The sequence below is a fragment of the Micromonas pusilla genome, assembly GCF_000151265.4.
Source record: "Micromonas pusilla CCMP1545 genomic scaffold MICPUCscaffold_4, whole genome shotgun sequence".
NCBI classification, from domain to species: Eukaryota; Viridiplantae; Chlorophyta; class Mamiellophyceae; order Mamiellales; family Mamiellaceae; genus Micromonas; species Micromonas pusilla.
Window position 1 is genome coordinate 868,107 of NW_003315885.1, and position 22,914 is coordinate 891,020.

The 22,914-nt window shown below is 68.7% G+C and overlaps 16 protein-coding genes across 16 annotated transcripts in view; 8 read left to right on the top strand and 8 right to left on the bottom strand.

Annotated features, from left to right (window-relative positions):
* The window catches only part of MICPUCDRAFT_47053 (uncharacterized protein), a gene marked incomplete at its 5' end in the record, with an annotated part of 2,790 nt that extends 2,547 nt beyond the window's left edge, over positions 1-243 (bottom strand). Inside the window, one exon of the mRNA XM_003058086.1 lies at positions 168-243. Coding sequence (XP_003058132.1) covers positions 168-243 — 76 coding nt within the window. The remainder of the gene's footprint in view (positions 1-167) is intronic.
* A 48-nt stretch (positions 244-291) lies between these two features.
* Positions 292-1,655, top strand: MICPUCDRAFT_57306 (uncharacterized protein; the record flags this gene model as incomplete). Its single annotated transcript, XM_003057720.1, has 2 exons — positions 292-710; positions 878-1,655. 2 exons carry the CDS (start codon positions 292-294, stop codon positions 1,653-1,655), a joined length of 1,197 nt encoding a protein of 398 aa, XP_003057766.1.
* Positions 1,656-1,855: 200 nt separating this feature from the next.
* MICPUCDRAFT_57307 (uncharacterized protein) lies at positions 1,856-2,728 on the top strand (the record flags this gene model as incomplete). The annotated part of the gene is made up of 1 exon (XM_003057721.1): positions 1,856-2,728. The coding sequence occupies one exon, from the start codon at positions 1,856-1,858 to the stop codon at positions 2,726-2,728; it is 873 nt and encodes a 290-aa protein (XP_003057767.1).
* Positions 2,729-2,921: 193 nt separating this feature from the next.
* Positions 2,922-3,961, top strand: MICPUCDRAFT_57308 (uncharacterized protein; the record flags this gene model as incomplete). Its single annotated transcript, XM_003057722.1, has 2 exons — positions 2,922-3,205; positions 3,349-3,961. 2 exons carry the CDS (start codon positions 2,922-2,924, stop codon positions 3,959-3,961), a joined length of 897 nt encoding a protein of 298 aa, XP_003057768.1.
* An 81-nt stretch (positions 3,962-4,042) lies between these two features.
* Positions 4,043-5,902, bottom strand: MICPUCDRAFT_57309 (uncharacterized protein; the record flags this gene model as incomplete). The annotated part of the gene is made up of 1 exon (XM_003058087.1): positions 4,043-5,902. The coding sequence occupies one exon, from the start codon at positions 5,900-5,902 to the stop codon at positions 4,043-4,045; it is 1,860 nt and encodes a 619-aa protein (XP_003058133.1).
* A 539-nt stretch (positions 5,903-6,441) lies between these two features.
* Positions 6,442-7,947, top strand: MICPUCDRAFT_16082 (uncharacterized protein; the record flags this gene model as incomplete). The annotated part of the gene is made up of 1 exon (XM_003057723.1): positions 6,442-7,947. A coding segment is annotated over one exon (1,506 nt), but the record flags the coding sequence as incomplete, so codon positions are not given.
* A 691-nt stretch (positions 7,948-8,638) lies between these two features.
* Positions 8,639-10,477, bottom strand: MICPUCDRAFT_49546 (uncharacterized protein). Its single transcript, XM_003058088.1, has one exon. The coding sequence runs from the start codon at positions 10,438-10,440 to the stop codon at positions 8,719-8,721; it is 1,722 nt and encodes a 573-aa protein (XP_003058134.1). The 5' UTR covers positions 10,441-10,477; the 3' UTR covers positions 8,639-8,718.
* Positions 10,478-10,587: 110 nt separating this feature from the next.
* MICPUCDRAFT_57312 (uncharacterized protein) lies at positions 10,588-11,715 on the bottom strand (the record flags this gene model as incomplete). The annotated part of the gene is made up of 1 exon (XM_003058089.1): positions 10,588-11,715. One exon carries the CDS (start codon positions 11,713-11,715, stop codon positions 10,588-10,590), a length of 1,128 nt encoding a protein of 375 aa, XP_003058135.1.
* A 32-nt stretch (positions 11,716-11,747) lies between these two features.
* On the top strand, positions 11,748-12,782 carry MICPUCDRAFT_67388 (uncharacterized protein; the record flags this gene model as incomplete). The annotated part of the gene is made up of 1 exon (XM_003057724.1): positions 11,748-12,782. One exon carries the CDS (start codon positions 11,748-11,750, stop codon positions 12,681-12,683), a length of 936 nt encoding a protein of 311 aa, XP_003057770.1. The 3' UTR covers positions 12,684-12,782.
* MICPUCDRAFT_57314 (uncharacterized protein) lies at positions 12,769-13,738 on the bottom strand (the record flags this gene model as incomplete). Its single annotated transcript, XM_003058090.1, has 1 exon — positions 12,769-13,738. The coding sequence occupies one exon, from the start codon at positions 13,736-13,738 to the stop codon at positions 12,863-12,865; it is 876 nt and encodes a 291-aa protein (XP_003058136.1). The 3' UTR covers positions 12,769-12,862.
* A 233-nt stretch (positions 13,739-13,971) lies between these two features.
* MICPUCDRAFT_57315 (uncharacterized protein) lies at positions 13,972-14,936 on the top strand (the record flags this gene model as incomplete). Its single annotated transcript, XM_003057725.1, has 2 exons — positions 13,972-14,436; positions 14,529-14,936. The coding sequence occupies 2 exons, from the start codon at positions 13,972-13,974 to the stop codon at positions 14,934-14,936; spliced, it is 873 nt and encodes a 290-aa protein (XP_003057771.1).
* Positions 14,937-15,066: 130 nt separating this feature from the next.
* Positions 15,067-17,444, bottom strand: MICPUCDRAFT_57316 (uncharacterized protein; the record flags this gene model as incomplete). The annotated part of the gene is made up of 1 exon (XM_003058091.1): positions 15,067-17,444. The coding sequence occupies one exon, from the start codon at positions 17,442-17,444 to the stop codon at positions 15,108-15,110; it is 2,337 nt and encodes a 778-aa protein (XP_003058137.1). The 3' UTR covers positions 15,067-15,107.
* A 142-nt stretch (positions 17,445-17,586) lies between these two features.
* Positions 17,587-18,343, bottom strand: MICPUCDRAFT_57317 (uncharacterized protein; the record flags this gene model as incomplete). The annotated part of the gene is made up of 2 exons (XM_003058092.1): positions 17,587-18,072; positions 18,200-18,343. 2 exons carry the CDS (start codon positions 18,341-18,343, stop codon positions 17,587-17,589), a joined length of 630 nt encoding a protein of 209 aa, XP_003058138.1.
* Positions 18,344-18,828: 485 nt separating this feature from the next.
* MICPUCDRAFT_3463 (uncharacterized protein) lies at positions 18,829-19,938 on the top strand (the record flags this gene model as incomplete). Its single annotated transcript, XM_003057726.1, has 1 exon — positions 18,829-19,938. A coding segment is annotated over one exon (1,110 nt), but the record flags the coding sequence as incomplete, so codon positions are not given.
* Positions 19,939-20,277: 339 nt separating this feature from the next.
* MICPUCDRAFT_57319 (uncharacterized protein) lies at positions 20,278-20,844 on the bottom strand (the record flags this gene model as incomplete). Its single annotated transcript, XM_003058093.1, has 1 exon — positions 20,278-20,844. The coding sequence occupies one exon, from the start codon at positions 20,842-20,844 to the stop codon at positions 20,278-20,280; it is 567 nt and encodes a 188-aa protein (XP_003058139.1).
* Positions 20,845-21,333: 489 nt separating this feature from the next.
* MICPUCDRAFT_39353 (auxin efflux carrier family) lies at positions 21,334-22,686 on the top strand (the record flags this gene model as incomplete). The annotated part of the gene is made up of 1 exon (XM_003057727.1): positions 21,334-22,686. The coding sequence occupies one exon, from the start codon at positions 21,334-21,336 to the stop codon at positions 22,684-22,686; it is 1,353 nt and encodes a 450-aa protein (XP_003057773.1).
* Between the last annotated feature and the right edge of the window lie 228 nt (positions 22,687-22,914).

Genomic DNA, 22,914 nt, shown 5'->3' on the forward strand with positions numbered 1-22,914 from the left:
CTGATGAACTTCGTGAGGTATTGCCCTGCGCGGACGCGGGGAGGGGAGCGGGAGCGCGCGGTTCAAACGAGACGCGAGGGAAGGCACCCGGGTCGGAGGAGACTACGATCGAGCGCGCGGGGGGTGGGGGGAGACGGCGACGGCGCGCGGGCGAGCGGACGGCGCACCTTCCGCGGGCGCGGGCGCGAGGAAGACGAAGAAGAGGAGCGCCAGCGCGCGCGCGCGCCGCCGCGCGAGCCGCATCTTCGCGACGCGCGACGGCGCCCCGTCGTCGTCCGCGCGCGTCCCGAAATGCCCGCGGCCTCCTCTCGCGAACGAAACTTCCAGAACGACGAAGACGAAGAGAGAACTCTCCTGCTCGTCGTCACTCGTCGTCGTCGCGGACGACCGCGCGCGCACGCGCGGTCGCGAGCGGCGCGGCGTTCGATCGCGCGACCCGCGCGGCGACGGTGGGACACCGTCGACGTCTTCGAGCGACGCCGCGCGAACGTCGTCGTCGTCGTCGTCGTCGTCGTCTGCGCGACAGCCGCGACGATGGGACGATCCCGGGGCGAATCCCCGAGCAGCAGCGACGGCGAGAGCTCGTCCTCGGAAGATCGTCGCGCGTCGGAGCGACGGAAAGAGAAGAAGCACAAGAAGGAGAAGAAGCACAAGAGCAAGAAGGAGAAGAAGAGTAAGAAGCGGAAGCGCGGCGACGACGAGGAGGAGAGGTGCGCCCCCATCCCCGCGCGATCGGACGCGACGATCGATCCCTCGTTTTCATTTTTCGGGCGAAAAGCAACGAGCGAAAGGTGCCCACTCTGCGCGCGACGATAGCGATAGACGACGACGACGGCTGACGCGGACGCGCGCCTTCTTCCTTTCCCATCCATCGCAGGCGCGAGAAAGAGATGCTGAAGGAGGCGAAACGATATCTGAGGATGCAGAGAGAGCTCGGCATGAGCGCCGCGGGCGGCGCGGGCGCGGGCGGCGTGGGCGTCGCCGCCGCCGCCGTCGCCGTCGAGAATGCGCGCGTCGCCGCCGCCGCCGCCGCCGCCGACGACGACGTCCCGCCGACCGCGGCGCGGGCGGCGGCGAAACGAGTCGCGGACGCGCGAAAAGCGGCGCTCGAGGAAGACGCCGCGCTCGCTTCCGTGGGCGCGCTGCGGGAGAGCCTCCTCGACTTCCGCGCGGCCGGTCTGCCTCCCTCGCTGACAGACGTCGGCGCCGGCGGCGACGCAGCCGGCGCGGCGAACGCGCGCGTCGACGCGGCGACGGCGAAGGCGCGGCGAAGACTCGAGAAGGAGCGCCTCGAGGAGCTCGCGGGCCCCAAGGCGACGGGGAGGGACGCGCTGCGAGAGAAACGCCTCGGCATCCGCGCGGAGCATCGCGCGTACCAGGCGCAGAGAGACGACGCGATGCTCGGCGGGATGAGAGAGCTCGGAGGGAGCGAGCTCGGCGGCGGCGGCGGGGATGAATTTCGCGCGGCGCTCGCGGCCAAGCGCCGCGCTCAGGAGCGACGCGCGAACGCGCGGGGGACCACGGCGGACCCGCGCGTCCTCGCGGCGAGGGCGGAGGCGCACGAGCGCGCGGAGAGGGAGAGGATGAGCGCGTTTCACGAGCTCGTGGGCGACGCGGGCGGGGAGAAGATGACGATCCCGCGGCGGGGGGGGTGACGCGACTGGACGGCCCGGCGGACGAACGGCGCGTTCTCGTTCTGTTCGCGTCCTTTCGCGTCGCTTTTTAGGTTTATTCATCCGCCGTCCGACGTCGATTCCGCCCCGCGCGACCCGTCGCGCACTCCGCCCCGCGCGATAGCGTCGGCGAACGACCACCGACGCCGCCACCGCGCTTCTTCCGCTCCCGCGCCGCCGGCATGGCCCCCGACGCCACTCCCACGATGAAAGACGCGGACTTCTCCCAGATGGGCATCTACATCGACGGCAGAACGAAGAACGAACTCGACGAGCTGCTCAGGACGAAGCCCGCCGCCGAGGTCAACGCGCGCGATCTGTACGCGCTGTCGTGCATGCACTACATGGACGACGAGCCGATGCAGAACGCGGCGGCGTTCTTCAACCTGAGCGACGCCAGCGAGGTGGCGTCGCACAAGGTGCTCGACTTCGGCGCCGGCTTCGCGGGGGACGCGAGGCTCATCGCGGAAGATCACCCCGCGTGCGAGGTCACGTGCGTGGAGGTTCAACCGCACATCCACGCCGCCGCGGAGCAGCTCACGTCCATCGTCGGCATCGCCGACCGGTGCAAGCACCAGTGCGTGGACGTGTTCGAGGAAGCCGTGCGCGGCGCGCCGTTCGATCACATGCTCTCCGTGCTCGTCGTGCTCCACATCCCCGATCGCGACGCGCTGTGGAAAAACCTCGCGCGCGCGCTCAAGCCGGGCGGGGAGGTCTACGTGGAGGATTACTTCGCTCGAGCGCCGCTGACCGCGGAGGACAAGCGGCAGCTCGCCGGGCCGGTCGCGTGCCCGTACTTGCCGTCCGAGGAGGAGTACAAGAAAACGCTCGAGCACGCCGGGTTCGTGGACGTGGAGTGGGAGGTCATGAACGACCGATGGCTGCCGTTCGTGGAGCGGCGGCTGGCGGCGTTTCGAGCGGCGGAGGCGCGCAATCGACGCGTGCACGGCGAGGCGATGTGCGCGGAACTGGATCTGTTCTATCGCACGGTGAAGGAGCTGTTCGAGCGCGGGAACTTGGGGGGCGTGCGTATACGCGCGCGCAAGGCGATGTGATCGAGAGGAGGAGGAGGAGGAGGAGGAAGGGAGCGACGGTGGAGTCGACCCCGCCGCGGGAAACGAACTCATCAAAACGAAACGAGACGAAAAGGAAACCGGCGCGGTCGGGGGGGGACGCGAGTCACCCCCTCTCGCGCCGCGCACGGGGGAACGACGCGCGTCGTGCCCCGCGTGGTATCTATTGTATCCGATGTATTTGGTCGACGCCTCACGCGCTCTGAACGATGAGAGCATCGCATCGCCGAACGCGTCTCCTCCGCCGCCGCTACGGACAACTCGTCGCAGCGACACGTGTTACAGGTATTTCGCTCGTCGCGTCGTCGTCCTGCGACGCGCCGCGCCGCGCGAGGGATCCCTGACGGCCCCGGCGTCAGTCGCACACGCGCGACGCGACGTCCTCATGACGTCCATCTTCCGCGCGCTCGCGATCGCGACGATCCTTCTCGGATGCGTCGGCTCCGTCGCCGCCGTCGGGTGCGTCCGCGCGCGCGCGCGTCGCCGTCGCGTCGATCGCCCGCGCGTCGGTCGCGCCCTTTTCCGCCCTCGCCTCGCCGCTTTTTCTCGTCTCGGATCTCGTCGACTGACCCCCCCCCCCGCGCCCCCCCGCCCCGCCGCAGCGAGCTCAAGGCCGTGGACTACGGCGAAGTCGTCGCCGCGCAGCACTTCAACATCGACGGCATCGTCACCGTCAAGAAGATGCCGGGCGTGAAGACGTCGGACGTGAAGGTCACGCTGACGATCAACGGCGCGCAAAAGATCGCGACGCGGATCAAACCCACCGGAGAGTTCACCCTGTTGGACGTCCCGCCCGGGTATCACCACCTCGAGACGTTCGCGCTCGGGTACACGTTCCCGCCGCTGCGGTTGCGGATCACGTCGGACGGCGGTAGGGAGTGCCACTTCGCGGAGGACGTGGACGAGGCGGTGCACGTCAACCCGCTCGTGCTCTCCCCGGTATCCGTCGCGGAGTACTTCGAACCCAGAGGCGGATTATCCGTCGGCGCTCTGATGAAGAACCCGATGTTCTTGATGGTCGCGTTCACGGTCGTGATGGCGTTCTACATGCCGAAGATGATGGAGAGCATGGACCCGGAGGCGCTGAAGGAGATGCAAGAGCAGATGGGGAACCCGCCGTCCCTCGCGGACATGTTCGGGGGGGGGAACGCGGGCGCGAGCGAGAAGGGGACGACGGGCGCGGAACGGCGCGCGGCGGCGGCGGCGAAGTCATAGAGAAGAGAAGAGAGAGAAGAAGCGAAGGAAGCGCGCGCGGATGTGATGATAACCCTATCGTGCGCGAAACTACTACTACTACTACTCCTGCGTCCGGACGCGCGCCGCGTCGTTCCATCGCGCGACGACGCCGTCGAAGTGCGCCGCGCCGACGACGGCGACGACGACGCCGCCGCCGCCCGCGCCCGCGCCGCCGTTCGCGTCGTACGCGTAATACGTTAACGCGTCGTATTCGTCGTCCAGACACCTCGGCCTGGACGTCGGGGTGAAGACTGGAAACGCGACGTCGTCGTCGCCGCCGCCGTCGCCGCCGCCGCCGCCGCCCTCGGCTTCGCGCCACGCCGCGCGAAACAGACGCTCGTCCCTCGTCGTGATCAACGCGTCGACGAGCCACGGCGGCGTCGTCGCACTCGCGAGTCCGCCGCCGGCCACGTCGCCGTCGCTATCACCGTTCCCCGCGCTCTTCCCCGCCACCGCGGCTCGAACGGCGCGGTTTAAATCCTCCGGGGACGTCAACGCCGCGACGCGCAAAGCGTCGAACGCCGTCCCGGCGGCGAGCGCGACGCCGGCGAACGCGCCGCCTCTTTCGTCGATCGCCGCCGCGACCGCGCTCGCGGTCTCGGACGCGAGCGCGTCGCCGAGGACGATCCTCTCCACGCCGTTCTCCATCGCCGCCGCGATCGCGGCGACGGCTTCGTGCCCGGGCGGCGCGCCCCCGGCGTCGACGGCGTCCCCGAGAATCGTCTGCGAAAATTCCGACGCGGCGAGATACAGACGCGCGCGGCTCGGGGCTTCGGACGCCGCCCCGCTCGCGTCCCGCCACGCGGCCCAAATCCCCTTCTTCTTTTTTTTCTTCTTCTTCAAGTTCTTCTCAATCTTCGAGCCCTCGTTTCCGTCGTCGTCGCCGATCATCACCCACGTCACCCCCCCGCCGAAGTCGTCGCCCTCGTCCTCCGCCGCGACGTTCTCCGTCGCGACGTCGAACGCGTCGCGCGTGACGTCCCTCGCCGCGTCCCTCAGCGCGGCGAGGAGCTTCATCCCCTCCCACCGCTCGTCCTCCTCCTCCTCCGTCCGCGCGATCGCGTCGCCCGCGTGGAGCAACATCTTCGCCTCCAACGCCTCGCGCCGCGCCTCTCCGCCGAGCGTCGCGAGCGCGTCCTCGGCCCAATCGAACCGCACATCCGCCATGACGCGCACGTCGTCGTCCACCGTCGCGCGGAACGTCACGTCGACGCCGTCCGCGAGCTCGTAGATCGCGTCCGCGCCGCGTCCCATCGCGCGGTACAAAGGCGGCGCGGCGTCGCCGGGGTCGTCGGGGTCGGAGACGTCCGCGCGGACGTCGGAGAAGAATCCGCCGCGTCGGAGTGTCTCGACGTCGCGCGCGACGTCGTCGGGGGTCGAGACCACGCCGCGTATCGTGCGCAGCGTCAGCAGGAGATCGTTCGGGGACGCGCCGGGGAGGTGCGTCTTCCCGTCGTCGCGCAGCGACGGGACGCCCTCGATCGCGACGGACCTCGGCACGACGGCGGACGCGCAGCCGGCGAAGGAGGAGGAGGAGGAGGAGGAGGAGGAGGACGCCGACGCGATGGAGCGCCATCGCTCGTCGCAGAGCTCGACGACGACCGCGCGCGGGCGGTGATGCTCGATGAGCGCGCGGACGTCCGCCGCGGCGTCGGTCGCGAGGACGTGCGCGACGCCGACGAGGTGGACGACGCCGCCGGAGGGGGAGACGAGGCGCGTCGCGCGCGTCGCGTCCGACGTCTCGGGAGGAGGCCCCGGGGCGCTGCCCTCCGCGACGTCTGCGGCGGCGTTCTCGGTCGACGACGCGGCGCGCGTTCTCGACGTCGCCGACGCGCGCGCGATTCGGCGGCGGCGGCCCGCGCTTCTGAACGAGCGACACGCGCGCGGCGGAGGCGCGAGATGCGCCGCCGTCGTCGCCATGGTCGGCGGGCGCGGCGCGGCGCTTCGGCCTTTGGCCGCGTTCGCGCTTTCTGTTGGAAGCAGACGGACCTGTTTTCTCGGGCCACGTCATCCACTACGACCCGCGCGCTCCTCGGGAGACGCGGGGCGTCATGTCGATGGCGGCCGCGGCGCGTCTCGCGTCGCCGCTCGCGTCGCGCAGTCCGACGCGCGGACGCTCGGACGCGCCGCTCGCGCCGCGGAGGACGACGCGTCGGACCGCGTCGCCGCGGACGACGTCGAGCGCGAGTCGGCACGCGGCAATGATCATGGCGTCGACGTCGTCGTCGGCGGCGTCGTCGTCTGCCGCGAACGCGACCGCCGCCTCGGACGCCCAGCGAGGCGGCGGCGGCGGCGCGTGCGTCGTGTGGTTCCGGCAAGACCTCCGCCTTCACGACAACGCCGCGTTCGCGGCCGCGGCGAGGCACGCGCGCGAGGGCGACGCCCCGCTCGCGTGCGTGTTCGCGTGGTCCGAGACCGAGGACCTCGCGCCGTCGAGACGCCTCGCGTCGAACGACGACATGTCCGCGATCGGCGAGGCGTCCCGGGTGTGGCTCCACCACGCGTTGCGATCGCTCGACGTCGACGTCCGCGCGACGTACGGCGGCGGCGGCGTCAACTTTTTCGCGGGCGCGCACGGCGCGTCGCTCCTCGCGGCGGCGAACGCGATCGACGCGAAGATTGTCTTCTGCACGGCTCGGCACGAGCCCGCGCACGTCGCGCGCGACGCCGCCACCGCGGCGTTCCTCGAGGCGCGCGGGATAGCCCTCGTGACGCTCCCCGGGCACCTCCTGTGGGACCCGCGCGCGCTGAAGATCGACATGCGGCGCGAGAAGTACTTCTTCGGGACGCTGATGCCGTTCGTGCACGCGGCGGAGACGTCGGGCGGGAAGGTGGCGGCGCCGACGCCGGCGCCGAGCGCCGCGCCGTGCGTCGACCTCGAGGGTGCCGACCTGGGTGCCGACCTGGGTGCCGACCTGGGTGCCGACCTGGGTGCCGACGCGAGCGTCCGCCTCACGTCCCTTGACGACCTCGGGGTGTCGCCGCGGTTCCCCCCCGGGCGGGACTGGTCGAGCGGGATACGGGACGAGTGGGACATCTCCGAGCGCGGCGCGAATGAAGTTTGGGCGTCGTTCACGCGGCGGGGTTTGCCCGAGTACGAGGCCGAGCACGGCCGCGCGGACGCGGTCGCGCCCGCGGCTTCGACGTCGCGGATGTCGCCGTACCTGCGGTTCGGGCAGATATCGCCGCGGGCGATGTACCACGACCTGAAGCGCGCGGACGGGAAGCGCGTGTCGAGGTTGTTTTGGCACCGCGTGCATCGACGGGAGTTCGCGTACTGGCAGCTCGCCAACTGGCCGGACATGGGGACGAAGTCGATTCGGAGACACTACGACCGCCGCGCGGACTGGATCCCGGACCCGACGCGCGACGCCGCGAGCGCGGAGATCTTGAGGCGGTGGCGAGAGGGGCGGACCGGGTTCCCGGCCGTGGACGCCGGGATGCGTCGGCTGTGGACGACGGGCTGGATGCACCAGACGGAGCGCATGCTCTGCGCGACGTTTCTGTGCGACTACCTAAACGTGCACTGGGTCCACGGCGCGCGGTGGTTCCACGACACGCTCGTAGACGCGGACCTCGCGATCAACGCGATGATGTGGCAGAACGCGGGAAAGAGCGGTCTGGACCAGTGGGACGTCTTCTCCGGGTCGCTCGCGCCGGACGGATCCAAGCCGTGCCGCGCGCACGACCCGCTCGGGGACGCCATAGCGACGCGGGTGCCCGAGCTGGCTGGGCTGCCGCGCGGGCACCTGCGTCACAGGCCGTGGGAGGCGAGCGACGCGGTGTTGGAGACATCGGGGGTGGTGATACGCGGCGCGGGAGAGGACGGCGCGTACCCGGAGAGGATGTTGCCAGGCGTGGGAGACGTCGACGGCGCGGGGAGGGAGGACGCGCGCGCGCGGATGATATCCGGCGTGAACGACGCGCGTCGCGCGGAGCTCGCGCGCGCGGCGGCGGCGGCGAAGGCGGCGGAGGCGGGAGACGGCGATGACGACGAATACAACAACAGTAACGGTCGGCGCGTGGACGTTCTCGTCGACCCCGTCACGGGCGCGGACTACCTGCTCGTCCCGGACGGCCCCACGGAGTCGAGCGCGGGATTTTTACTCCCGCTGTCCACGCGCAAGGAGTTCAAGACCGCGCTCAGGAGATCGAGCGATGAGATCGTGGGCTCGAAAGACGCCGCGCGAGCCCTCGGCGCGTGGGCCGCGCGCGCGCTGAACCTCGGCGCGACCGGCGCCGGCCGCGGCGGCGCCGGGTGCGCGGACGAGAGCGGCTCGGCGCGGGCCGGGGAGATCGGGAAGAAACGCGAGGCGCGCGCGAAAAAATCCGACGCCGCGCTGACGCACTCGCACTCGCACTCGCACGGCGGGAACGTGCACTCGCACTCGCACGGCGGGCACTCGCACGGCGTCGGCGAGAAGATCGGGCACTCGCACGTCGGGCACTCTCACGACGGGAAGAGCCGCGGCGGCGGCGGCGGCGGCAAGAAGAAGAAGTCAACCGCCGCCGCCGCCGCGTCGGGGAAAGGGCTGAAGAGCAGCTCGTGGGCGAAAGGTTCTGGGTCGGGGCGCGTCGCGCGGGCGAACGCGCGGGATTCCGAGCGCGCGGCGGTGAAGGAGTCGCGTCGGGAGAAGCGCGCGCTCGAGCGGGAGTGGAAGGACACGTAGCCTCTTATTAGAACTCGTATTCGTGTTCGTATGCGTGCGACAAACGAACGAAAGGGAGCGTCGCGATCATAGCGCCGCGTTCGCTCTGTACGTCCCGTGAAACGTGTGCGGGACGTGAAACGGCAGCCGTATCCTCGCCACGACGTCCCCTTCCACGTCCTTCGCGTCGAGTATCACCACGGAACTCTTGTGCGCGCTCGCGTCGTACTCCACGTAGAGCAGATACCCGTCGTCCTCGTCCCCCGAGCCGTCCCCGCGCGGGACGAACTCCACCTCCGACGGAAACGTCCCCGGCGGCGAAATCCGCGTCGCGTGCGTCCCCGACCCGAGACGCAGCTTCTGTATCGCGTCGAAGTACCCCGCGCCGCCGCCGCTGAACCCGAGCGTGTACACGTACTCCGGCGCGCGCCCGCGCGCGGCGCGAGCGATCACGGGGAACTCCATCGGCAGCTGCCCCGACCGCGCGTCGCCGCCGCGCGCGCCGCCCACGGTTGGCGGCACCACCGGCTCCGACGACAGCAACTTCCCGGATTTCAAGTCCACGACGTAGTCGCACAGCGTGTTGTACCCGGGCGCGGACCACACCGCGGCGTACATGTCCGAGAAGTTGCGCTCGAGCTCCGGTCGCGGGCCGATGAGCCGGTTCACGAGCACGTGGAGGGTGCCGTCGCTCTCGCGTTCGTACGCCGTCGCGAAGTGATACGTGCTCATCCTCGGAATCTCCGTCGCGTGGACGACGCTCAGGTTGCTCTTTCGCATGATCACCATCCACGCGGCGTCCTCCTCCGCCCAGCGGAACGCGTGCCCGAACGAGCCCGCGCCGGACAGCGCGCCGGCCATCGCGCCCATCGGCAGCTTCCACGGCGGCACGATGAAGGCGAGGTAGTTTTCGCTCATCGCCGCGTCGTGCATCAGCGTCATCTCCGGGCCGTTCAGCGGCAGCGGCACCACCTTCTCCACGGCGCCGTCCTTCGTTATCTTCGCGACGCTCATCCCGATCGCGGGCGGCTTCGCGAGGCCCCACGTGTACAACGTCCCGTCCGCGTCTCTCTTCGCGTGCGCGCTGAATCCCATCGGGAGGTTCGAGCCGAACACCTTGACGCCTTTCGTTCGCAACGACGTCGCGTCCACCTCGTACGGCGCGCCGCCCTCGCACAGGACGAGCAGCGACCCGGCGTGGAACATCGGCGACGTGTTCCCCGGGTTGGTCGGGAACGCGAAGACGTTGTCGAAGACGGAGTCGGCTTGGGTCCAGGCACCTCGAACAGCGACGGCGTTCGCCGCGGCGCCTCCCCTCGCCTCTTGCCTCTCGTATCGCTCCGTGCGGACCATCTTCGCGCCCGCGCGCGCGGTGTTCGTCTCCGGGTCGAGGTGGATCGCGAAGATGAAGCCGTCGCCGTCGAACCAGTGGGCGTACTTCTTCGTCCCGAGGCGGATCCGCCCGGGGCCGACGCGGTAGAGCGATCCCGCGAGTTCCGGAGGGATGACGCCCTCGACCGCGTCCGCCGGGAGCGGCGCGACGTCGACGTCGCCGCACGGTTCGAGGCCGCCGCGCCACGGCCACGCGTTCACGGCGTCGCGGACGTCGCTCGGCGGCGCGTGAGGGCCGGACGACGGCAGCGGGACGGTCACCGCGTGCTCGCCTCGCGCGCCGGAGGAGCTGACGCGGAGATCTCGACGCGACGACGACGGCGCGACGACGCGACGACGCGACGACGACGCGCGCGCGGCGGCGACGACCGCGGGCGGCGGCGCCGCGCTTCCCCGCGCGGCGGAGGACCCGACCATTCGCGAAGTCGCCGTCGTGCCGCGCGGAAGGGGCGCGCGACGCGGAGTGTCGAGGATTCCGATAAGCAGTTCGATCCTTACAGTAGTCTGATGACAGTCCCAACTGCACGACTGAAGATGTCTCTACGCTACTCGGCTCCGTCGGCGTCACGAGTAATCCGGGATCTCGATCGTGAAGTCGTCCTCCCGCGTCCCCGGCGGCCACCGAAATAGCTTCCCGTCGATCCACATCGCGGCGACCCCGCCCGGCGCGGCGACGATCGCGTCGTTGGGATCCAACTCCGTCCACGGTTGGTCCCAGTCCCCTTCCTCGAATAACCCGTCCTCCTCCGTCAACCCCAACGCCTCGTCGTCGTCCAGCGACAGCTCCGGGATGTCGTCCGGGATGTCCCCGGCCCAGTTATCCCCCGCGCCGACGCCGGGCATGGAGAACAGCCTGGACGAATCCCACATCAGCGCGCAGTCCGCGGACGACGCCAGCTTGCCTCTCCCGGTGAGACCCTTGTTGGACTTTTTCGCGATCGCGTTGGCGAGCGTCCAGTACCCCTCCGTGACGCCGACGTCGCCGTCCGAGCTCAGCAAGTTGGCGTACTGCGGCCGGTGCATCGACTTCGACAAGAAGTCCCCGCACACGGTGACGCCCGCGCAGAGCCCTCGCTGCGCTTTGGCGAACTCGACGCACCCGCGCATGCCCTCGTCGCGCGTGACGACGACGACGCCGACGGAGCCGGCGTTGGCGACGGCGCGCGCCGCCTCGTTGTCGTCGTCGTCCGACGCGTCGAGGATGCCGCCCGAGCGCACGAAGTTGATGCAGTCCGTGCTCAGGACGACGTCCGAGCCCTCGCTTATCTTCGGGCAGACGGTGACCGTCACGCCGATCTCTTCCAGATCAGCGCGCGTCTCCTCGTCGATCGTGCCCTCGCGCGCGTACGCGCGAAGGTGCGCGATGTCCGCGAACTCGAACGCGGCCTCGATGAGCCGGTACGCCCAGATGAGCTCCATGCCCTTGGGCGCGCGCACGTTGTCGAGGTCCCAGAAGATCGCGCACGCCTCCGCGGACCACGGGACGCGGCCGTGGTGGAGCGAAGAACCTCCTCTCGCGTCGGACGATGTTGACGAGGAGGCGGACGCGGAATTTGAGGACGACGCGTCGTCGCCGCTCTTGACGCGCGTCGACGGCGTTCGCGCCGCGGAGACGCGACGCGCGAGGGACGGGCGAGGGACGGACGCGCGCGAGGCGAGCGCGCGCGCGGGGGGGAGCGCGTGAGCGGCCATGACGAGCGTGGACGACGCGCGGACGCGGTGTGATGGCCGGAAGGGCGGGAACGCGGCCAGGCTGGCGGACGCGGACTGGACGCCGCGCCGCGCCGCGCCGCGCGCGCGCCGCGCCGCGACGAACCAAATCTTCGACCGACAGACGGCGACGGGGGCGTCAGATCTCCCGCGCGCGGCTCGCGGCTCGCCGCGCCCGACGCCGCGAGCGCCCTCGCGCGCGACCGCGCGTCGCGGCGGCCGCGGCGCGCGTCGTCGACATGGCGTTCACCGGCCAGGGCGCGACCGCGTACACGATGCCGAAGAGACCGAGCGAGGAGATCGTCGACCGAATGGTGCGCAGAGGCATCGCGCGGTCGTCCGACGCGCTCCCCGCGGTCGCCGCGCCGGGTCTCATGCCGCGGGACAAGCCCCCGGTCCTCGCCGTGGACGGGCACGCGGACGGCGGGACGTACCTCGCGGCGTCGCAGAACGGCAGAGGCGGCGCGGAGGAGGAGGCGGGGTACAAGAGAGAGGCGAGGTTGCTCGCGTTGAGAGCCTTGGATCCGAAAGTGCGCGCGAAGCTCCAGAAGCTGCGCGCGGAGAGGACGGCAGGTGGGGGTGGGGGGGATAGTGAAGACGACGACGACGACGACGACGACGACGACGACGACGACGGGGGGGGCGACGTCGAGAGGAAGAGGAAGAGGTCGTCGAAGGGGAAACGGAAGCGGCGGCGGGAGATGGAACGCGGCGACAGCTCGAGCTCGTCCTCGTCGTCGTCCTCCTCCTCCTCTTCGTCGTCGTCGTCGTCTAGTGAGGAGCGTAAACCGTCGAAGATGACGCGCGAAGAGCTCGAGGCGGAGCTCGCGAGGATACGACGGAAGAACGACCGGAGCGAGGAACAACGCGGCGGCGGCGGCGAGAAGAGAAGGATGAAAAAGTCGTCCAAGTCGTCGAGACGGCGGCGGCGGAAGAAGAAGTCGAGGTAGGGCCTCGTCCTCGGAGGCGCGCTGTGGTCTACTGTACACCTAGCTACTAGCGAGACGTCGATCGTCGCGTGCGAAACGATGCGATACCCTCACGATAAACGTCGAATATGATACTACGCGCGCGCCTCGGTCGCGTCTCGCGCCTCCGAGACCGTCTGCGCCCCTCGTCGTCCAATCGTCTACGTCCACGTGTCCTTGCTCACCAACCCCCGGTCCTTCAGCTTCCCTATGATCGGCGACACGATCGTCGCGAGCATGTGCACGCCGAGCAGCGGCTGAAACAAGAACGGCCACAGGAACAGCCACGCGCCCAAGAAGGGCTCGTCGTACGACAGCCCGTTCCCCGCGCTCAACCTGACCACCACGCCGATGACGAGCCACGCGAGGATGAACAGGATGACGAAGAAGTCGTACAGCAGGAACGTGTCGATGGCCTCCTTGATCCCGTCCATCTTCACCTGCGCGTCCGTTTTCAGCGCGACGCCGGCTTCCTTCGCGGCGGCGGCTTCCTTCGCGAGCGGCGAGTCCGCGGCGAGTCGCGCGATGTCCGCCTCCATGTCCGCGAGCGGATCGAACGAGGACTTCCCGACCGCGGGTTCGTCGTCCGCGTCGTTCGCCGCGTCCGCGGCGGTCGCGCGTCGTCGCGACGCCGCGGCGACGGCGCGGCGGCGCGCGAGCGACGGCGCGCGAGCGCGTCGTTCGCCGCCGGCGCGTCGCGCGAGGGTCGCGTCGATCGTGCTTCGGGCGGATATCGTCGACGACACCCTCGCGGTCCATCGACGCGTGGCCGCGGAGGGGCGACGCGCGGTCGTCAGGCCGCGCGTCGCGCTCGCGAGGCACGCCATCGTCGCGGTGGGTGGCGTCGACGGGGTGTGGTCGCGCGCGAGCGAGAGTGCGGCGACGCGAGCCGAGTGGGGGCGGCAGGTGGTCGCTGTGTAGTTGCTGAGGTGGCTGCGTGAAGAGAAAATCTCTTCGAGCGAGAAAAGCGCCCCTGAGAGTTCAAACCACGACAAGAACGCGCGCGCGCGACGGCGGCGCGGCAGCTCCGACGACATGGAACCCGGAGGCTTCGATGTCTCCACGGACCTCGCGTGCGTGATCCTCTCGAAGATCCATGATATCCCGACGCGAGCGGCGCTGATGTGCGTGTCGCGGGTGTGGCGCGAGGCGGGGAAGGAAAAGGCGTCCGTTTCCCACGGAGCTCGACTTCACCACCGTCCCCAACCTCTCGGAGGTGGGCTACGGGGACATAGCCGAGTTCATGGAACGCATCGAAGGGATTCACATAATGGAGGAGACAAGATTTCAAGGCGTGTACAGGCAGACCCTCCGCGACGGGGTGGCGCTCGACCGTATGCGGCTCGCGGGCTGTCCTTTGGACAACAAGGCGAACAACGACGAGGTGGACTTACTGGATATGTATGTCAAGCACGACCGCAGCAAGGTCAAGGCGTTCGATAAAGGCCCGTTCGATGTGTGGACGTGCGAAGAATGCGAAGCTTTTCTCGACGACAAAAGTAAGGCCTTCGTGTGCGTCGACTGCGAAGGCAAAAACACACTCGTCTTGTGTGAGGACTGCGTCGAGGACGTAGACGAAGAGGAGATTTGTTTCAAGTGCAACCAGTTTCTGTGCAGTAAGCACAGCGGGCCTTTTATCAACTTGGACTGCGATACGTGTGGAGAAGTATTTTGCATGAACTGCTTGGGTGAAGCAAGAGTTTCCTTCTGCTCGCGATGTGACGAAACGATTTGCGTGCGTGCCCTTCTCACTCCTCCTAAAGCGCTACGACTCACCGACCAACCCCGAAACTGACCGCTCTTCTCTCGTCACCTCCATCCTGTCAGGACGACTGTCAGGTGAAGGAAAAGAAGTTTGTTGGCTTTTGTGAAGAATGCGATAAACCATTCTGTTCCGATTGCAATCCCTGTCTGATGTGCTACGGATCGCACAAGGGGACGGAAAAAGGTTGTCTCTACATGTGTTGCTCAGAATGCAGCCCCGGTAAGATATATTTCTGCGAAACGTGCAACGGGTGCTGGTGTGAAAAGTGCAGGCCTTCCTTCGTGTGCTTCGGATCGAAAGAAAAGAAAGGTTGTTTCAAAATCCGCTGTTTGGATTGCGGACGCGATGACTTTGACTACTGCGAAATGTGCAACGGGTGGTGGTGTGAAAAGTGCAGCCCATCCTTCTGCGGCGATTTCAACGACCACTGCGAGTTCTGTACACGAAACGTCCCGGCTGAACGTGTATAGAGTACTCATACTCGAAAGACAGAGCGAGGGATGACGGGCTGGACACGACGAGGCAAGGCAAGAGAATAACACGAAGACGCACACGGAAAACCCCGACGACGACGCGAGACGACGACGACGCGCGCACGGCGAGCGGCGATGAATACGATGTACACGGCTACGCGCAAAAAACTACTTCACCGTGGGCGACTTCGACCGCCCCCGCGGCGTCGTCGACCCCGTCGACGGCCTCGGCGACTTCGCGCGCGTCGTCGTCCCCTCCACAGCCTTCCCCCACGACGACTTCGCAGCCTTCTTCGCCGCGGCCCTATCGTCCCCGCGCGCGCCGTACGACGTCACCTTACCCACCGCGTCCGCGTTCCTCGCCTCCGCGCTCTGCATCACCTTCCCCGCCTCGCTCAGCGCGCGGTCGAAGAACCCGCCGTAATACGTCGGCGGAGGCGCGAGCAACGCGTTGGCGCCGACGCCGCCCGTCGCGGGCGTGCCGTACCCGCCCGCGCCGCCGCCTCCCGCGCGCCCGTGCCCGATCCCCAGGCGCTCGCGCTCGGACGCGAGCGACGCGACGTGCGCGTTGGCCTCCGCCAGCCGCCGCCGCAACGTCTCCATCTCCGCCGCGACGCCGATCTCCGCGGCGACGCCCACCTCCGCGACGCCGAGGCCGCCGCCGCTCGCGCTGAGCGCGGGCGAGGTTCGGCCCGACATCGGCCCGTGGTTGAAGCTCGCGCTCGCGCGCGGGGTCGCGCCGCGGCTGATCGCGGACGCGGCGCCGCGCGACGTCCGCGGGCTCCTCGGCGGCGGCGCGTGGTTTTTCAGCGCCGCGAGCTCGTCGCGCATCGCCGCCATCTGCGATGAGAGATCCGCGACGAGCCTCCCGCCGCGGCTCATCGCGACCTCGTCCATCGCGGCGTCGTCGAACTCCATCGCCGCGGCTTCCGCGATGGTGACTTCGGTCTTCCCGGCGACCATCTGCGCGGCGAATCGCACGCGCTCCGCCGCGGCGAGGTCCTGCCGCAGCCGCCGCGACGTCTCCTCCATCGTCGCGATCTCCGGGCCGAGCTTCGCGGAGTTCGCCGCGGCGGAGTACGCCTCCGCGGCGCCCTTGCGCGTCGCGCGGAGCTCGTCCTCCAGGGCGATGATCTTCTCGGAGAGTTCGAGCTGTTTATTCGCCGCGTCCGCGTGCGCGTCCTTGAGCTTCCGTTCCAAATTCCGTATCGTCTCCTCCGCGGAGACCATCTGCGCGTGCAACGACGTCGTCCGGATCTCCCACTCCTGCGCGTGCGCCTCCGCGTCCGACGCCCGGCGCTCCGCGTCGCGTCGCGTCTCCGCGGCGTCCGCGGCGAGTCTCTCCGCGCCCTTTCGCCCTTCGCGTTCGCCCTCCAACGCCTCCCGCAACGGCGCGACCTCCGCGCGCGCGACGTCCATCCCGCGCCGCGCCTCCTGCTCCGCCGCCGCGCTTAACGCCGCGGCGTCGACCGCGGTCTTGAGCTCCGCGGCGACGCGTTTCGCCTCGCCCTCGCGCGCGGCGAGCGCTTTTTTCGTCTCGGCGAGTTGCGCGTCGCGCTCCGCGAGCGACCCTCGCGCCGTCTGCGCGTACTCCTCCGCGGCGTCGCACGTCGCGCGCGCTTCGTCGAGCTCCGCGGTCATCCTCTCCACCTCTCTCTTCGCCGCCGCGGTCGCGCGCTCGGCCTCGCGCGTCGCGCTCGCCGCGAGCGCCTCCGCCGCCGCGAGCGCCGCCGGCAGCGGCGCGCACGCCTCGAGCTTCGCCGCGAGTTCCTTCTTTTCATCCTCGATCGCCGCCGCGCGCGCGATCCTGTCCACGTTCAGGTCCATCTCCGCGCGGTACGCCTCCGTCTCCGCGCGGTACGCCTCCGCCTCGGCGATCGCGCGCTCGGTCGTCTCCGCGGACTTGGCCATCTCCGCCTCCGCGCTCTCCGCTCGGAGCGAGAGATGATGCATCTGCGATCCCCACGCGTCGTCCCACGCGCTCAACAGCGAGTCCGCGAGCGGCATCGCCTCCGCGACGCACCGCAGCGCGTGCTGCCCGGACTTTAACCGCAGCGTCGTCGTCATGTACGGCGCGCCCGCGCCGGAGCTGAACGCCTTGTGCAGGTGCGCGTGCGCGGTGGTCACGCGCTTCGCGAGGTGGTTGGAGTGCCGGAGCAGGCGCTCGTACGCGGGGCCTCGCGTCGCGGCCTCGCCGGTGATCGTCCGGTGCGGCGTCGCGACGGGGATGATCACGGGAGCGGCGTCGGCGATGTGGTGATGCGCGGGGTCGCTCCTCCACACCGCGCCCGAGGACGGCGTCGCGCCGGGTCGCGGCGTCGCGGCGTCGTCGCGCGCGGCGAGATCACATTGTTGGTGTCGTCCCGGCGACGCGCTCGCGCTCGGCGGGTCGCGGTCGCGAGGGACGACGCTCAGCGGCGAGCGCGCGGGCGTCGCGGCGAGCGCGCCTCGCGCGGCGCGTCCGAGCCTGCCCTCCACGGGGTCGTCCTCCCCGGGCGCGCCCATGTCGTCGCGTTGTGATGACGGCACGTCCGACGTTTTGGATTTATCTTTTCGTACCCCTTCGCGTGAAGTCGGCCTTTTCGTGCACAAGTTTTAGATTACACGTACAGGGGGGGTCTCCGCGCCGCTACGATACGCGTCTCTCTCAATCGGCGTACCACTCGCCCTTCCTCACGCGCGCGTGCGTCTCCTCCATGAGCTTCGGATCCTCCTTGAACACCTCCTCCAGGGTGATCGTGCTGAGCTTCTCCTGCTGCGCCTCGAGCTCCGCGAGTTTCTGGTTGATGCTCTCCAGCTCTTTCGTCGCGTTGTCCGCGACGGCGCGCGCCTCCGCGGCAAACTTCGCAAACTCCGCGGCGCTCTCTTTGACAACGTCCTTGCCCTCCCACACGCCATCCCACGACTTGAACGCGTGGGACGCGTGGACGGCTTCGTACTGGTCCACGATGTCGGGATGGGGGGACTTCGCCTTCAGTCCGGCCCAATCGACCGGCTTGGACGACGTCTGCGGGGAGGATGAAAGGAGAGGGTCGGTGAGCGTTCGATCGATCTCGAAGGACGAGCTCGTGGGTGAGACTGCTTCCCATACGACCCCGTTCGCGATGTGAACGCCGTTCCTTAAGGACTTTCCCTCCGCCGTCGCCGTCGCGCGCGTCTCGACGTCGATCGCGGCGGGACGGGAAGTCGAACGCGTTCGGGAAGTCGAACGCGTTCGATCGAGGGCGAACCCGCGGCGTGAGCGAGGAAGAAGCGCGCACCTGGGCGGCTCCGGCGTCGCGCGCCTCGTTCAGCTTCTTTTGAAGCAGCGCGAGCGAGCGCTTGGCCTCGTCGGAGACGGGCGCGGTCGTGACCTTCGACCATTCCTCCGCGATCTGATCCTCGGACATGACGGCGGTGGACATCGCCCGCGAGGTGACGTGCGGGGCGTTGAACCCGCGCGCCTGATGATCGAGCGGGGGAGTCGAGGGGGAGGATCGGGGTCAGCCGTTGATTCGCGCTCGCGCATCGCGGGTGAAAAAAATGCACGCGCGCGGAAACCCTAGCGCGCGCGAGGACGCGCGCGGGGCATCGCGCGCGGGTTCGCGCGGGCGCGCACCTGGCGGACCGCCCGCGAGGCGAACGTGCGAAGCATGACGGCGGAAAGTTCCGTCGCGTCGCGCGGGGAAGTGCGATCGCGCCGCGCGATGGCGAGCTCCTCGAAGGGGCCACATCCGGCCGCGTCGACCGACCGCGTGTCCTTCTGTTCGTCTGTCGTCAACTTTCCTCCCGTCATCATCAGCGCGAAAGTCTCGCCCACCAGGGTCGATCGCGCGGACGACGCGGCATGCAGAAGCGCGACTCGAACCCGGACCTGCGGCGGGATTCGTCCAAGGCGACGTCCGTGTCCGGCCGCGTCGTGCGCTTCGGCACGACCGCGCGCCACACGATCCCGTACAAGGTTCTGAAAGCGCGCGGGTGGAAAGAGGTGGACGACGACTCGTGGGACTTCTTCTACGCGGACGTCGGATGGATCCACGAGAACATCACGTACACGACGTCGAACAAAGGCCTGACGTTAGAGCCTCACCAGCGCGTGAACCACTTCCCGAACCACGTGGAGTTGACGCGCAAAGACCTCATGGCGAAGAACGTCAAGAGAGCGATCAAGCTCGCAGTGAAGGAAGGTCGCGATCCGTCCGAGTTTGACTTCATCCCGGTGACGTACACGCTCCCGAGCGAGGGAAACATGCTGTTGAGGGAGTTTAAAGAACGCGGCGGGACGTGGATCATGAAGCCGATCGGCAGGGCGCAGGGCAAGGGGATTTGGATCGCGTCGAAGCCGTCGCAGATCGAGCAGTGGATGAAAGAGCGAGGCATGGGGAAGGCGGAGAACAACGTCTGCTACGAAAACTTCGTCGCGCAGCGGTACTTGGAAGACCCGTACTTGGTCGGCGGCAAGAAGTTCGACATGCGCATATACGCGGTGTGCCTCTCGTATAACCCGCTGCGGGTGTATCTGTACCGAGAAGGCTTCGCGCGGTTCACCGCGACGAGGTACAGCAAGGAAGACTTCGATAACCCGATGGTGCACTTGACGAACCACGCGATTCAAAAAAAAGACGACGCGTACGACGCCTCCGTGAGCGACCTCAAGTGGTCGTTCCCGTCGTTGAAGCGATACATGCTGACGAAGCACGGCCCCGCGGCGACGACCGAGTGCTGGGCGGGGATCCACAACATCATCACCGGCTCTCTGAAGGCGGTCCAAGGCGTCATGATCAACGACAAACACTGCTTCGAGATGTACGGCTACGACGTGATGATCGACGACGATCTCAAGCCGTGGCTCATCGAAGTCAACGCGTCGCCGTCGATGTCGTCGGACACGCAGACGGACCACGACCTGAAGTTTGGGCTGCTGGACGACATGCTGACGCTGATCGACATGACCGGGTCGTTTCGAGGGCAGCTTCCGCCCAGGGTGGGCGGGTTCGATCTCGTCTACGACGGCGAGCCGAAGCGACACGAGAGCTGGGGGAGCTATCCGACGATGCTCGGGTGCAACAACAGGGACCGCGAGGACGCGCTTCGACGGCTGAAGAAGTGGACGGAGAGCTTGGACCCGAACGCGGAGAAGAAAGTGCGGCCCTCGGACGCGGTGACGATCGTGTCGTACATGGAGAAGGAGAAGCGAGAGAAGGAGAAGCTAGAGAAGGAGAAGGAGGAGAAGGAGAAGGAGGAGGCGACGGGGACGTAGAGTCGGCGCGAGCGATGATGTCTCTTCGTATTCTCGTCGAGCGTCGCGCGCGGATGGCTGCCAAAAAATCGCCGTAGGCTGTCGTCTTCCTCTCTCTCATCACTCCTTGAGGATGGGCTTCCCCGCGTCGTCGAGCGGCCACGGGTTCCCGTCCGGGTCTACCGGGACGTCGAGTTTCTGGAGCTGCGGCTCGGACCACGGGTACTTCTTCACCATCCCCCACTCGATGGGCTTCCCGAAGTTGCGCTTGAAGTTCTCCGTGAACTTTCGGGAAAACTCTTTGAACTCGGGGGTGTTGAACGACATCCGCGGGTCCTCGTGCTTGCGGAGCTTCGCGAGCTTCTCCGTGTGATCGCGCATCTCCGCGAGGAGCTCTTGCGCTTCCTTGCCGCCGCCGCCGTTCTCGGCGTAGTCCTCGAACTTCTTGAGCTTCGCTTCGTCCGCCTGACGGACGCGCGCGGAAATGAATGAGTGACGACGTAAGCGGGGAGGGAAGGGGAGGGGGCGGGTCGCGCGGACGGGTTCCGCGCCCGCGCGGCGCGAGACGACGCGCGCGACGGCGACATCGAACGCGACGAGCGCGCGGACGCGAGGCCTTCCGCGTCGCGTCTCGACGACGACGCGCACCTGTTGCGCTTCGACGCCGCCGGTGTAAGGGACGGGCATGACGATGGCCGTTCGACGCGCTCACGCGTCGACGTTCGCACTGCTCGCCGCGCGCGGAGAGAGAAGACGGGACGTCGTCGCGTGCGCGACGGACGAGCGGCGGGACGTGCGCGGCGTGAAGAACGCGAGCGCGCGCGTGCGCGTGGGATGCGAGAGTGCGCCTCGCGGGTGCGTGCGGTGCGCGCGAGCGTGTGCGCGCGCCTCGCGCGCGTCGCGGGGGCGTCGTAGTCGAAGCGTTCCCCGAGGCGTTTTCGGGAGCTCGAACGCCAGCCCTGCCCGCAGCCAGGCAGCGTCTGGTCGCGACGTCTGCGGCTCCGAGAGGTCGCGGAACTTTTGCCGAGAGGGCACCATCGCGCGCCCGCGCGCGTCGCACTTCGCGCGACGCGCGCGGGGCGAGCACGTCGCGCCGCCGCGCCCGCGCGCTTCCCCGCTGAAGGAAGCGACCGGCGGACGGCGACTTCGCGCGCGACGCCGCGAAGCCGCGACGCGATGGCGGTCCCGGTCGCGCTCGAGATCTTCTGGGTCGCGTGCAAGGCTGTCCTGAAGGTGCTCATCATCGCGAGCGTCGGGTGCTGGGCGAGGAAGAACGGGCTCCTGAACGCGGCGACCGCGAAGACGCTCTCGAAGATCAACGGCGTCGTGTTCCTCCCGTGCTTGCTGTTCACGACGTTGGGGAAGTCCGTCTCCGCGAAGTCGTTGCGAGACGTGTGGCTCCTCCCGCTCGCGGCGGCGTGCAACATCGCGATGGGCGCGCTCTTTGGAAATATTCTCATCCGCGCGTTGCGCGTCCCGCGCGCGTTCAAAGGCCCCGCGATCGCCGCGAGCGCGTTCGGGAACTCGCTCGCGATGCCCGTCGTCCTCATCACCGCCATCGTGCGCACCGGTCGGGTCGGGAACGTCGTCTTCACGCCTGAAGACGAGGCCGCGGCGTTCGTCTACGTCGGCGCCTACATGACGACCTTGACGGTGCTGATGTGGACGATCGGCCCGCCGTGGATGGCGAGCTCGAAGACGCCCTCGTACGACGACGGCGACGGCGACGGCGGGGGAAGGGAGATGATGCGCGCGATCGAGGCGGGCGTCGGGGTGGGCGGCGGGGTGAGCGGCGGCGCGGCGGGGTCGGCGGAGGGCGCGAGAGCCGAGGGAAAAGGCGGCGGCGGCGGCGGCGGCGGCGGCGTCGTGAGGAGCGAGAGCGCCGTGGAGCTCCTGGGCATGGACGGCGGCGGCTCCGAGGACGACGACGCGGTCGCGGTCGCGTCGTCCCTCTCCGCGCCGGCGCCGCCGAAACCGAAACCGCGCGCGTCGCGGACGTCGCGCGCGCTCGCGGCGTTGAGACCGGCGGCGAACGCCAACGTCTTCGCGTCGCTGCTCGGCATCGCCGTCGGCCTCGTCACGCCCGTCCGAGACACGCTGTTCGAGACCGACGGCGCTTTATACGTGTTAGGGGACGCGCTGAACATCATGGCCGGCGCGGCGATCCCGCAGGTGATCGTGATACTCGGCGCCGAGCTCGCGGACGGGCCCGATCACGCGACGTGCTCTCGCGACGCCGCCGTCGGCGTCGGGATGATTCGCCTCGCGGCGCTCCCCGCGATCAACGTCGGGCTGTGTCTCGCGCTGAAGGCGGCGCTCCCGCCCGCGGCGGTGCCCGCGTCCGCGGTGTTCTGGCTCGTGTTTCTCATCGAGGGCGGCACGCCGACGGCGAACAACATGATGCTTCAGGTGCAGATGTTCGGCACGAGCGACGCCGCGGGGGGGATCGCGACATGTTTGTTCTATCAATACGCGATGGCGCCCGTGATGCTGACCGCGAGCATATCGCTGTTCTTACACCTGATATGAACGACGACGCCGACGCCGCGGGGCGGGGCGGGGGGGTCGGGCGCGATGGCGTGATGGCGTCTTGATAGCGCGTTAGAGCGTAGCGAAAGGATAAAAGTAGAGCCTCGAGAAGGCCTTTTCCGGGTTCGCGCGAGCGCCCGAACCCACGTGATGTGCTTATGTGGCAACGTTCGTCAGAAATTAATCACGGGGCGTCTATTTCACCGAAAATACAACCACAAGAATCAG